Source organism: Catharus ustulatus, chromosome 18 (genome assembly GCF_009819885.2).
Source record: "Catharus ustulatus isolate bCatUst1 chromosome 18, bCatUst1.pri.v2, whole genome shotgun sequence".
NCBI classification, from domain to species: Eukaryota; Metazoa; Chordata; class Aves; order Passeriformes; family Turdidae; genus Catharus; species Catharus ustulatus.
The window spans coordinates 8,876,278-8,890,310 of NC_046238.1; the positions used below are offsets into that span (position 1 = coordinate 8,876,278).

General features: G+C 42.7%; 1 protein-coding gene across 1 annotated transcript in view; it reads left to right on the forward strand.

Annotated features, from left to right (window-relative positions):
- Positions 1-14,033, forward strand: part of MED13L (mediator complex subunit 13L) — a 168,459-nt gene that overhangs the window by 9,358 nt on the left and 145,068 nt on the right. Inside the window, exon 2 of the mRNA XM_033075785.1 lies at positions 9,532-9,769. Coding sequence (XP_032931676.1) covers positions 9,532-9,769 — 238 coding nt within the window. The remainder of the gene's footprint in view (positions 1-9,531; positions 9,770-14,033) is intronic.

Consider the following 14,033-nt stretch of genomic DNA (forward strand, 5'->3'; position numbering starts at 1 on the left):
GGAGATGGCTTGGATTTTGCTTCCAGGTGTTGTGTGCTTCCATACAGCCTACAGGGGTAAATGTTTGCCTGTGCCAGGGGTAAACTTCATTCCATGTAGAATTATTAAGGCTGGAAAAGAGCTCCAAGATCAAGTCCACTTCTTCCTCTTTTCCCAGCAATAACACCCAAACCAAAGTAAACCTGGTCATGCTGGGTTACTTTTGGCTGCCATGGCTTTGCCAGGTGGATGTTTGGACATGTGAAGTTTTGTGCATCCACTGAACCCCAGATTCCTGCCTATTCAGTTTTGTTGTGCAGATTGGCTTTCCCCTGTCTCTTTCTCACTCCTGGTGATGGGATTCTGGCACAGCAGCTTCCCATTTTTTGTGGCTGTGTTGGTGCAAGAGCCATCAGGACACGTATGTGGAAGTGCCTGTGTGAGTCTCACTCCCATGCTGACCTGGGACAGTGCTGCTGCCATCTTTCTGTTTCTTTGTTTGTGTCTTGAATATTTTGGGCTTGAAAGTATCTTTTCAAGTGATGTCTGAGTCTCAGCCCACTGGCTTCTAGCCATGCTTATCACATTATCCTTTCTCATCTGATGAACTGGGTTACAGCCTTGACAGTGGAGGGGAGCTGCCAAGCCAGGCACCAGCATGGAACCATGTTCTAAATTTGCTGGATTGGTTAAGGGCTGCAGATTTGCTAAACAAAGCCTTCACTCAAGGTAAAAAATTGTGATGTAACTCTAAGGTCTTTTATGTAAAAATTCCTCTTTAATTCTTTATTGTTTTAAAATTATTTTTGAGAGTTTTTGCAGTTAGTCCTGAATGACTGTAGCTGCTTTATAGGTGGAAATTGGGTCCTGGCTGAGGACAGCGGCTCTGAGGGTGACCACTGAATGCTCCCTGTGTGCTGATGAGATTTCCAAGGTACCTTTGGTACCTGGCTAAATGAAGGGGCATGGAACAGAGTTGTGGAATCATGATTCCAAGGTGTCCTGTCTCAGTGGTGGCCAGTGTTTGTCCTGCCAAATTTGCTGAAGTGGATGTAGTTGCACTTCCCTTGAATAATCTCTGTGTATTTGGCTGGGAGGTTTCTTGAACCATGTTGATGTTTTGTAGACAAATTTTAGACATGTACATAAGTTTTTATCCTGATAAAAAAAATTTCAGCCACCTCGTTTTGGTTTGTATCTGCATTCTGCTAATTTTATTTGATATCTAGAAGAAAACCAGCAGCTATTCTCTAGAGAACCTCAGTTCCCCTCTTGCAAACCAACCAGACTTAATCCTTGGATTATTTTTTAACTGAATGGAATATACGTTTTTTCACCATTCCTGTAGTTCTTCTAGACTTGATGTTGTGAAACAAGAACTGCAGTTTGTGATGAATGTGCAGAGCTACAAATTAATTGTATTGGCCTCAATTTTTTCATAAGAATTTCTCACATTTGGTTTTGTTTTGCCAACCTGTTTTTGCGGTGGACTGGAAAAAAACACTTTTTCTCTTTCAGTGTGTCAGTGTGTGCTCATTTTCCTTCTGCTGTGCTTGATTGTAGTCATCTACTTTAGTATTTAACCTTGAAATTCTGTGAGGGTTTGGATCCATATCAGTAATTTGGACGCTTTTACCAGATTGCTCTTTCTTTTATGCTTGCCACTCAAAAAGCCTTTGTTGGTAACTCCTGCATCTGCCAGAGCTGCTGAAATTTGAGCATTAGTAGTGGAGTCCTTTTCTGTTTTCCACTGGGAAAGATGGTACTTGTTTGCCACCTCAAATTCTTTTTGAGATGGGTCTGACTTTTGTTTCTTTGAAAGAAGCAATTAATCTTCCTGGCTGCCTCCACTCCTACATAGGCAAAGTCACCCTCACGCTGGGGAGAAAGAGGAAAAAATACCTAATTTCTGTCAGTGCTGTTTACTTTTTAGGTATAAGAATTCATGCTGTTGGTTTGTGGCTTTTAATAATGTGAAATCTATTATTTTAGAAACGCCTTGGTTTTCTGGTCTTCGATACTGTGATATGGGATCTCAGATGTCCCCAGGTACCGAAGTCCGTCCGGGAGATATCTGATAATAGGATTTTGGTTACAGCTAAATCCTTCTCTGAGACTTGCAAAGGTAAAAGATGACACACAAATGCCCTGACACTGTTGCTTGTCACAAACAGCTCTGGAGTAGGAGCATTTAGATAATCTGTTCCAGGGGGCACGAGGGAAGGAGGCATCAGGGAGTACAGGGATTTATCCAGCAGAAAGCTGTTCCAGGCACATGTGCTGCATGCGCTGGCATGCTCACTTTCACGTTGGTTTTAAGAGCTGAGGAATAACAACAAAAAAAAGGTAATTTTTTCATCCTTCATTTTTAAAAGCTTGTTAGTGGCTGCCCTTTATCCCTTTTTTTTCCAGCCACTTGACTGTGTGCTTAGGCAGGGAGAGGATTAAAGTCAAACATGTCATTCTGCTGCTGCTCAGTTGCATACTAAGAGGGCTGAGGCTGAGTGCTGGGCTCTGAAACACAAACCATAGCATGGGGTTTTTTTTGGCCATGGGACACCCATTTCAGAATTAACTGTTTTTTAATGTGCTACTTTTTGTCTGTTCTTGATTTCAGAACAAGTTTGGAGGGCTTTGTGCAGTTATGGCAATACTTGGCCTCACAGAAATGTCCTTTTGAAGCTCATTCAGTGCATGCAAGGTCTCTGCACTGCCATGTGATCCCTCCCTCTTACAGGGGCAGAAGGGATAAGCCCTGAGGGAAGGGAACACAAACCATTCCTTGCTTTTTTAAAATGGAAAGCATAAAGAGGAGACTGTTATTATGTACTTCAGGGAGTGATCTGATTTCAGGAGACTGCAGGGCTGAGATGGTCAGTCTGCTGTGGGTTTGCAAACACCAGAGATCTTCAGACCCAGCAGAAAAGACAGGGAATGTCTGTGGACAGGTGCTGGCACTACTCATTTGTGCTGTGGGAATAAGAACCTCTCTCAGGGTGTCCAAACAGTCTGTAAAGCTGTGAAGAAAATGAATTTTTTAGTTAAGCAGTCTCTATTCTTTCAATTCACTTGACAGGGACATAGGCAAATGTTACTGAATACTTTATTTCACTGTTAAAGGGAATGGTGTTTGCCTCCCCCAAAAGCAACACATTGTTACAGAGTAGTTTTCAGTCCCTCTGTCCTCCTTGTCCTTCCTTCCTGGTGAAGTGTATCAACATGACATAACTTTTATCTGGTATTTAAATGGCTGGAGTAGAGTGTGCAATGATATTTCGTTGCTGTGTGAGGATGATGTAGTGAAATGAGACACTGTAACCAAAACAGATGGTGCTAATCTTGAGTCTGTCTGCAAGATCTTACAGCATTTAATTAAAATGGTGGTGTAATTCCCATGACACCTTTTACTACAGTTTAAATTCTTGGACTATGAACTGAGGGCTTTCTTATGCAGATTTTCACTCATGTGAGTAGTCCTTAGTATGAGTCTCTGGTGGCTTCAGAATAGCTACTTACTTGAATGAAGCTCTCAAGATGAGACACTAATAAAACTGGCAAACATATATATGGCATTTACATGTTTTATGTTCCAATTCGAAGCATAAATTGTAGACTAAAGATACTTAGCAACTACTCTCCTACACAGAAGCAAACAAAATTCTAGATTAGAGGAATTGTTTAGATTGAGCCTAACTTCAGAGACTGATAAATAAAATATTTTAAAGGTACTCTGGGCAGCTTAACATCTTCCCCTTGGTTGGAAGGACATTTGATGAAAGCTTTTATACTCACTTTGTTTACCTGAAATGTGTTTGTGGAAGTGATGAGGTGTGTCTTGCATTTTCTTTTTTTTTTTTTAACCATTAAAGAAAGTTATGTTTGAAGCACTGGGCAGACCTGAATTTGTCTGAGTGGCACCTTTTAGGAGGAAACTAGGAAGTGTTTTTATACTTGGTTTTTGTTTTGTTTCAAATTGGAGAAGTGTGAAAAATAAGATGACCTGAATGTTCCCATGTTGAAAGTCTTTGAGAAAGCAGGGCCGGAACTGAGAACCTGTGTGATGGATGTCTGGTTCTTTTATTAATTACACGATCTTACCTCCCTTCCAATGTATCTTTTCTATTTTGAAATGATTTTCTACACTCTGCATCCTCTCTCTGTCTTAACTTTTCTGTACTACATGAAGCAGGAAAAATAACATATAAATATCGTTTTAGTCACTGTTTTTAAGATAGAGAAGCACAAAGTAGTTAAAAAATAGCTCTGCTTTATACTTGGTGTGGCCAAATGCAGGAATTTCTCAAACTTTTCATGCTTTCTCTCTTTCTTCTTCTGCTGTGCTGTATTATTGTATAATCTCTCCAAGAGAGCTTTTTGTATTAAAATGGGTGGAATTACTCAAGTGATCTGGAGAAGTTAATTTAGAGTTGGCCTGTCCGTTTCCCATAAAAGAGAGGCCAAAAAGCATTTGGTGGAGATGGGAAATAAAAGAGGAGGTGGAAGATGGGTTTGTTTGTGTTTCATCTGCAAGGGCTGCAGAAGAGGAAAGCAGTCACAGTGGCTACCCAGCACTAATTATATCTTCAGGGTTGCTGGGAGTATGCCAGCACCAAGTTGTGTACTGTGAAATGTTACTGGGGAATTGTGATTTTTAGTAGTCTAAACTCTACCAATCTGAGTGGAGCACGATGAGATCAGCAGAAGACCCTCCCAGCCTGCCTATTATTGTGATTTAAGCCTGAGGGGGAAAAGAATGAGAGCTTAGTTTTTTCTGTCTCCTGTGAATTCACAGTCGTGGATGGTGTCCTGCAGCCCTGAGCTGTGGCAGGAACATGTGGAGATGTCTGTATTTAGGGCAGCAGGGTGTGAAAGAAAGTGCTAATTTGCTTTCTGTGTCTCTCTGCTTGTCGGTGTGTGCAGGGGGGATCAGAGGTTTGAACGCTCTCTGCTCATCTCTTTTGAGGCTGTTTCACTCTGCAGGGTGTGATGATGGTCGCTGAAACCTGAGCTTGTGTCCCTTTCCAAGGGACTCTGTGATCACTCTGAGGCCATGCATCTCAATAAAGACGTTGGCAATGCACTGCTTTCATTAATGCCTGTTTCTTGGGGATGTTTTGGGTGGTTTTGGATGCCTGTGTGGAATTTGAACACACTCTTTTACCCTGACAGCTGCTTTTGAAAACATCAGAAACAGATCTTTTTGTGTCTTGGGAATTACTCTGTAAGAAGTTGGATGTTAGTGAAGGGTTTGGGTATGACTGTTAGAGATCCAATTTCTCTGTTTCCTTACACGCTTGGCCCAGTGCATTTAGAACTGGCGTCTCACAAATATTCTGTGTCCAACTGCAGTTAGCTGAACTTAGAAAAAAACTCCATTAAAAAACAGCCCCACTTATCTGAGCAGTTGAACCCTTCACAGCACAGTCTTCCATAACACATGTTCCTTTATAAGCCAAAGCAAAAATCTCATTTAATGCATGATTTGCTAACAGTGTTGGATAATAATAAGTATTTGTAAGTTCTTTTTATTTATTTTTTTGCCAGGCTTTTTAGTTTTAAAAACATTGTAGCAACTGCAATAATCCAAAATTGTGCATATGGGAAGAGATGCAAGGAACTCAGTAGATTACATCACCTGGCAAGAGTTCTGCTTTGTTCTGCATTCATCTCTAGCCAGTTGTGAGTTAAACAGCGTGTTCACAGTTTTGTCCTCAGGTTGGCAATTTTGGTTTCTGTCTCAGTGTTTCAGGCTGCTTTCAAGCCAGCAGTTTTACTAATCAGAGCAGCTCTGCCCTCCCTGACCTGCTTTGCTGTCCTCAGAGTTCCCGGTACAAGCATCTCTGTGGCTGTTTAATGAATCAGGTGTGGGGACTGATCTGAGTAGAGGAAAAAGTCGTTTAATCCAACCCTTCTGGGTTTGAGTCAGCCCAGCTCAGTGTGAATGTCTGAGCAGCAGCTGAGTGCTGCAGGGAAGGCACCCAGGCCAGGCCTGCTCTGGCACCAGTGCTTGCTTGTGTTGGTTGGGGTGTGCATGAACAGCAGTCTGGGTGCACTGAAATTGTGTTTTATCTCATTGGAGTGTCCCTGACAGGGGAGATCCTACTTTACTGTCCCTCTCCTGGGGCTGCTCGATGATTCCCTGGCTACAGGATGAGTTGTCAGGGTGCTGAGCCTGGAAACGTTTGTCTTTCTCTTGCTTTCTCTCGTTTAAATTGAAGCGATCCCATTCATCAAGTGATTCCACAACCAGATCAGACTGGGACATGGAAATGTGTGGCTGGGGCAGAGGAGGAGGAGGAGGAGGCTGTGTTGGGTCAGCCTGTGCTCGCTGCCAGTGAAGCACAAATGAAACCACATTTGTCTCTTCAGAACAGTTCCCAGAACCACAGCCCACTGCTTGTCTTGTCTGTGCAAACCCTGCTACAGATGGAGGCCTCTTCAAACCAGGGCTGTTGGCTTGTTTAAAGAAATTAATGTAAATAAATCCCCATGTGGATGCAGATCTTCTCCCTATAGTGTGTTAAATACTTTACACAGAACATCAGTAGAGGCGTAGAATGTGTGTAAGTGTTTTGGGTGTAGTCTGCTCTTGTGTATCCCTTCTGGATTCAAATCTCTATTTGAACTCAGTTTTAATTAACATGAGGACATAATCCAGAAGTTCTGAGGGATTACTATTGATGCTTACCTATTAAAAATTTAAACAGAAACAGACATATCGCAGTACATGTGCTGAACCACATCTCTGCAGCTTGGACTGGGAAACGATGTGTGAGAGCTCATTTAATACTGCTGCTGTGTCCAAAGCCCCAGGACTTGTCTCTCCCTTTTCTCAGGAGTATCTCTCTGTGTGGGTGGCCACTGGTGTGATCCAGGTTAGTAGTTTATCATTCCTCACAGTCCACAGAATTACAGACTCCAGGAGTTTGTTAGTGGAGAATTAAATTGGGTGCAGCTCTGCTGATTTTGCTGTGCTTTCCTTGACTCTGTTTCATCCCTCCTCTGGGGGGGATGTTGGAGTGATACCTCTGAGCTGGCAGGAAGCCACAGGAGCCTCTCTGCTCTTTGAAACAGCTGAGCTCTGGCTTTTGCTGTGTGGATCAAGTGAGTCCTGCTGTTGGGTAAGGTCCTTTGTTCAGTTGGGCTTTTTGGTTTTGGTTTTTGTCATCTTCCTGTTCCATGCTCTTTGTGACTTAGCATATGTTCTTAGCTGGTTACGGCACAAACATTTAACTTCATTTTTTCAGGTTGCCTATGCTGGCACTAATTCTTGGTGTTTTGTGGTTCATAGTTGAATTCATTATGCTGTTTCAGAAACTCTGCCCATTCCTTGTCCAAGCTATAGCTGGGGGGATGCACATAGAACAGATGTAGATGTTTTGGAGGAGCACTTTTTCTTAGACTGTTATTTAGTGTATGAGGCGTTCCAGCACCCTGCTATGGAAAAAATAACCTTACTCCTTCCATTTTGCCTCTTCCTCCAGCATTCCCCTGCCCTTATTGTGCCAGAAAGGTGGCACATGGCTGTGTATCTCAGCCAGTCTGGACTATCTTTTCCCATTTCCTTTTCCATAGTTCCTAATCCTTTGGGTGGCTGATCAGCATTTCTGTCTGAGTGCAAGAGCTCAGTGCTGGCTGTAGGGAGCCTCCAGCTGGGACAATCCAGGACTGGTGTCCTGCTGCCAGGATATAGGATGGCAGTGTCCCTTCTGCCCTGTGGAGCTAAAGATGCTTGGTGGTTTAGGGGCCTGCAAACAAGAAACCCAGTTTCCCTGCTGTTCACTGCTCCATAGGTTTTTCCCCTTCCCAGTGCAGCACTGTGTGGGTATGTGCCTGGTGAGGCTGCTTCAGGGGAAAGTTAAGTGAATAATCAGTGTTTGGGGGAATAGTCCTTGAGGCAGAATCCCAGGAACTGTACCATGGCCAGACTCCTGCTGTGCCAGGCAGTATACAGAAATGAGGTGAAACTGTTTCAGAGAATGTATTTACAAGATCCAAGAAATACTTGTGGTTTTTGCCTCTGTAGCTGGTGTGATGAGATATCATCTTTAGCTCCTCAGCAGTTCACTTGCTAGCTCTTGAATCAGGCAGGTTCCTTCCAGCTACTGTGGTGGACAGAAGTAAATTTTAGAGTTTAAACTTGTAAATGGACTAAGTTTGTGAACTGGAAAAAGGAAATCCTTCTGTGTGTGATGGGGAATTTGGGTTTTGGAGGAGAAATTGAATGTCCTTACACAGGTAATGACAGTGGGAGGAATACGTGATCCACAAGTCTTTGGTTTTCTTTAGGAGTAAAAATTCATTCCTACAGTCAGTGTTTCCACTGCTGGTTCTTTCCCTTGTTCCTGGCAATGCCCTCTCCCCTCAGAGGTGTAGCTGCTGCCCTGGAGTGTCTGCACTCCTCACAGCAGAGCAGCTGGCTGTTCCTGCAGGAGCACTTGGGAACTGAGCACTGGCTGCTTCTGGACAGCCAAGGGAAGGTGTGAACACTGGAAATGAAGCAGGGGAGGGAATAGCAGCAGCAGGAATGTGGTAACAGGTTGGAGAGTAGAGTACAAGCCCACTGTGAGCTGGGTATGCACACACCAGTTGTGTTTGATAACAGCCAGACTGTCCTGGGAGTATTCCCTGTCCTGTGCTGGAGAGTGGAGAGAAAGGGGGGAGGCTACAACAGAAATGGGGCAAACTGGGAGTGGAGGGAAATCTCAGAATCACAGAAAAAATCTCAGAAAACCCTGTGTTGGAAGTTACCCACCAGGATCATTGAATCCAACTCCTGGCCCTGCTGAGGACACCCCAACAATCCCACCCTGTGCATCCTTCAGAGTGTTGTTCAAATACTCCTGGAGCTCTGACAGCCTCAGGACTGTGCCCATTCCCTGGAGAGCCTGTTCAGTGCCCAAAGAAAACCTTTCCCAAACATCTGGGTAGCAAATTGCTTCTTTTTATTCTTCCTTGATGGTTAATAAGAGAATTCTGTCCAGTTCAGAGACAATAAATGTTAACTTTCCATATTCTGCTTTTGTTCATTTGGGCAAAATAAAAATAAAAAGCCCATTTGGTAAACCTGTAACATGACTATGTGAAACTGTCTTAGTTTTTCCAGTGAGTCACTGGTTTTCTTAAGCACTGTGACTTCTGACGTTCAAGTGGCCAATTTTTGGGCTGACGCTGAGCTCATGTGGCCTCCAAGCAGCATGTAGGGAATCAGCCTTATTCCCTCTCCCTGTCTGTTTTTTTTTCCTTTCTAATTTTCAAGATGACAATAAGATAACAGTAAGGTCAGAAATTGAATGAAGCTGTTAGAAATGAATAGAATAGAAATGAATGGAAGGGAGTCAGGTTGTGGTGAAAACCTAACTGCAGGGGTAAGCCAGGTTTATTCAGTGTTGTTTATTAGTTTTTTTCCTTGAAGAGGAATAAAGGAAAATTTATGAATAGGAGGATTTTTGAACTTGAATTCAGGAATTAACCAATGAAAATGAAAAACTGAATATAACTCAATCATGAAGTAATCCAATGACTTTTTTCTTCTTTTTTTGTTTCCCATAGGCTGAACTCACGGGCATCAAATGGCGTAGGTACAACTTTGAAGGCCATGGGGACTGTGGGCCCATCATTTCAGCTCCAGCCCAGGATGATCCCATCCTGCTCAGCTTCATCCGCTGCCTGCAGGCCAACCTGCTGTGCGTGTGGCGCCGCGACGTCAAACCCGACTGCAAGGAGCTCTGGATATTCTGGTGGGGGGACGAGCCCAACCTGGTCGATGTCATCCACCGCGAGCTGCACAGTAAGCCACTCTTTCTTTCTCAGTTAATTGTTTTTTCCAGTGAAAAAGGAATGTTTTTAATGCTTTGATGTGCTACTTTGTGATTTTTGTCATAGTTCGTGTTTTAAATCCTACAGGAAAACAAAACCTGTAAATTTGGCTTTTTTTGCTGTGTGATAAAATGCAAAGTGAAACTTGAACTCAGGAGACCTGTAGTCAATATCACGACTTGGATTTTTGTGGAACCTCTAAAAATAGAGTAGATTCTAGTTCAAGGGGTGATGATGATGATAATAATACCCCAGCTCGGGTATAAGGTAGTAGCTGATGGAATAAATCACCTCTCCTGTGGCATCAGGTGAACTCCATGACACCCCACATAAATCTATGAGGTCAGGACTTGTTCTTGCTCGTGCTGCAGGATTTGAGCATGATCCAAGGCAAGTTGCAACAGGTGAATGGAACAGGAGGCAGGAAGGGGCAGGTAGGTCAGAGGTGACAGTAATAAGTTGGTGATTATAGGCTTTATGCAGCTGAGATTGTCCTCAGAGTCTCCAGAATGTGGAGCCTTAACCTGATAAAGTTACTTCTACTGTCTGTTATGATCCTGCTTGGGTTTGACTATATCCAGTATATATTATTTTCTTTTCAGTGGTGTATTGTTGCTATGGCAAGTTTTAGTTTGCCTGAAATAAAAAGTGTTTTATTTGGCTGTATGAATTTTACCTCCATTTTCACCTTGTGTCTTGCAAGGAAATGACTGAAGTTCACCAGTTCTGGTAGTTAAAAAAACCTAAGACAGTCATAAGGATCAGGTTTTGGTTTCTTGCAATAATTTTTTATCCTCATGACCTTTAGACCTTCTGGTGACTTGGTGATAAAATTTGTTTCAAGTACACAGAATACTTTGTTTATCAAGTGTGCTCCAGTTGTCCCTTATCACTCACCTGTACCCTGCACTGTTTAGTCCTGGGTTATGGTATATTCATTTCTTTTCATTCTGTTCTAAGCACTGTTCCAAACTTCCTGCTTTGATGGCTGCCAGATTGTTTATTTGGCACCAGAGCCTGCAAAATCACAGATATGGAGGCCTGAGTACCTTGGGGTGTGTTCCATGCAGGTAGCCCTGTGATCATGTATAATTAAAGAGATGGCTCACAAGTGCTGCACTGAGCCATTCCACTGACATTCATTTTTTATGAGGCACCTGTTTTGAATGAGGGAATGGGTAATATTTCTACTTAGCCAGCAAAGCTTTAATAATATATGCTTTTCTCTTAGTGAAATATAGTTTATTTAATATTTCAAATGCAGTAGATGGGACTAAAGTGTCTTTTTATTTGAGGGGAGTTGCAGGTGATGCTTCTGTTTCTGTTGTGAATTGATGGAGCTTGTTTATATCTGACATGTTGGTTACAACACTGTGATGCTGCTTCCAGTGGTGGTGGTGGTATGGAAATTCACTTAAATGTTTGGACAACTGAACCTGCTGGGTGCAGTATGGGGCCGAGTATAGCAAAGCATCACTGTCACACATTGTTTGCCTGGTTCAAAAGTTTCTGTAACCACAGAACTTAGTTTGGAAAAGGCTTCCGAGGTGATTGAGTCCACCCTGTGCTTGATCCCCCAAGACAGAGCATTGAGTGCCGTGTCCAGGTGTTCCTTGGACACCTCCAGGGATGGGGATTCCACCACCTCTCTGGGCAGCTCCAGCCAATGTTTAACAATCCTTTCCATGCAGAAACTCCTCCTGGTGTCCAGCCTGAGCTTCCCCTGGCCCAGCCTGAGGCCTCCTGTCCCTGTTCCCTGGGAGCAGAGCCTGACCCCCCCTGGTGTCCCCTCCTGTCAAGGGAGTTGTGCAGAGCTGGAAGGTCCCCCCTGAGCCTCCTTTTCTCCAGGCTGAGCCCCTTTCCAGCTCCCTCAGCCACTGCTGGGGCTCCAGCCCCTTCTCCAGCTCTGTTCCCTCCCCTGGACACGCTCCAGCCCCTCAATGTCCTTCCTGAGCTGAGGGGCTCAGAACTGGACACTGCACACAGGGTGTTCCAGCATCCAGGCTGCAGCCTTCAGAACAGTAACTTTTAAGTGGAATTCAATCTGAAACTTGTCTGTTGTCATGTGTGTAAATCCTACAAGGGCAGATTTCCTTGTTCTATATTAAAAGCACATTGAAACACTTGTAGTGACTTATCAGATATAGTTCAAAGTGATGTAAATTGTGTAAGTGTTGTACATTTTCCTGCTGATAGGGCTGTCGGGCTCTGTTCAGTACATTTTAGAGTTCAAACATCAGTATTGACAAAATATTGAGCCTCAAATTCTGCCAGAACAAGGCATTTATGTCCATTGATTCCTTGAGATAGGACAAAGGACACGGTTTGTGTTCACTGCTTCATGCAACCAGAAGGCAAAAAGAACAAGTTTATTTGGCTTTTTATTGTATAAACAGACCACAAGACTGAACTATTTGATAGTTGAAATTGGCTTCCTGAAAATATAAACGGCTTTTCCGTGTGGGCATATAAACAGAAAATAGGAAAGTTACTGAAGCAGAGTTTTCCTTGCCTGTCAGCTGGGCTGGGGGTAACACGATGCCTTTTTTTTTTCCTTTGGATAAGCTGGTCAGGAAATGAGCTGCTTTGGTTTAAAATGCTGCTACTACAGGTTGGATTGTCACTGTGACTTAGAGTTCCATGGCCAGAACTTTGTTGTGTTGTACTCACATGTTCAGGCGTACAAGTCCCAGGAATCTGATGCTGCAAATCCAAGAGGAAGACTAGAGTTTATCCAAAACAAATATCTGAGATAAAGGAACTTTAGGGAATAATGCCTGTTAGTAAGATCATGAATTCTTATCAAGAACAAAGTTTAGGATTTTTCTTTCCCTGCCTGGGTCTCATGCTTTGAAAGTGAAATAATTTTGTGATAACTGAATTTTAAAGAATTTATTTTTAAATATTATGTTTTATTAATTCAAGTCTAAATTATAATTCTTGATTTTTCTGGATAAGAGTCACTCCAGTAGTGCTGTATGATATTTACTGCTTTCAGTAGACAGAGGAAATGTCCAAACTGAGGCTTTGCTTTCAGAAGCACTTCAAAAACTTTTGCTCATGAACTCTAAGGCGTCTTTTATCTTTATAACATTGAAGATTTGGTAAACAACAAATCTGCCATTAATAAAAGCATTTCAAATAGTCGTAGGGAAAACAACTTACTGGTTGTAAACAGGAGGTATGAGGAGAGTTGTTTATGTAGTAGCTTTCCAAAACTGTGGATAATTAAATGCTGTCATGGGAGATTAAGTAAAAACAATTATTTGCAGAGCAGTTATAGATCAGTGGAGTGGTTGGATTAACCAGGCAGCTGGGAAATTTAGAGGTGTCTCTTGCACATTCTCCTACATTTCTTCTTCCTGCCAGCCTTGACTATGGTGTTCTGGTTTTCATTGTGGTGGCATTTAAATCTGGATGAGAGGTTGAAGATCTTTATTCAATGCTGGGTGGAAAAAGTTAATTGGGGTGGGGTCAGTGAGTGAGGAAAAGCTGGAGCAATTCTGTAAGTCTGAAAAAGCTGGGCGTTGCTTTAGTTTGTTGAAGTTTGGTTTTCTGAAGAATAAATGCTGTTTAATGATACTGCCTGGAGAGGTTTGGCAACTGTTCCAACCACAGTACCTTTTCCCATAAATCCATTTTTTGTACATTTGACAGAAGAAGTGGAAGGAGAGGAGGGAGTGTCTGACTGTTGGCAGCATTTTTGACATGAACATTGTGGATTTGCAAGTTTCAGAGCTCTCATTTGCATTTGGTGACCAAATACCATCTGGAGCATCACAGAGAATTTAGACTCAACTCTTGGGTTTTCACTCTTCTCCCACCCCTGCCCTGGACCCTGTGGGTTCCACAGATTATAGGGAAGGGAGATCTGTTCCACAGTTCCCTTCTTTGCTTTTGCAAAGAGCATTTTGCTCTGACATTTTACACCATTCCAAGAGTTGAACTTGATGATACTGTGGGTCCTTTTCAATTCAGAATATTCTGTAATTCTCTGACAGTTTTGTCTATCAATTTATAATCTCTGTGCTGGAATTATAGATATGTTCCATTTTGCTGCATTTGTGGTACAGAATATTGGAATTCTCAGGAACACTGCAGGGATTATGGTGTGTACCACTACTGAGAATGCAGGTTGGTGACTGTAAGCATTGCACTGGAGGTAGACTCTGGAAAGCTGGAAGGATATGAGACAGGAGCTTAAAAATGAATAAATTCTGGGTGTTTGATAGTTC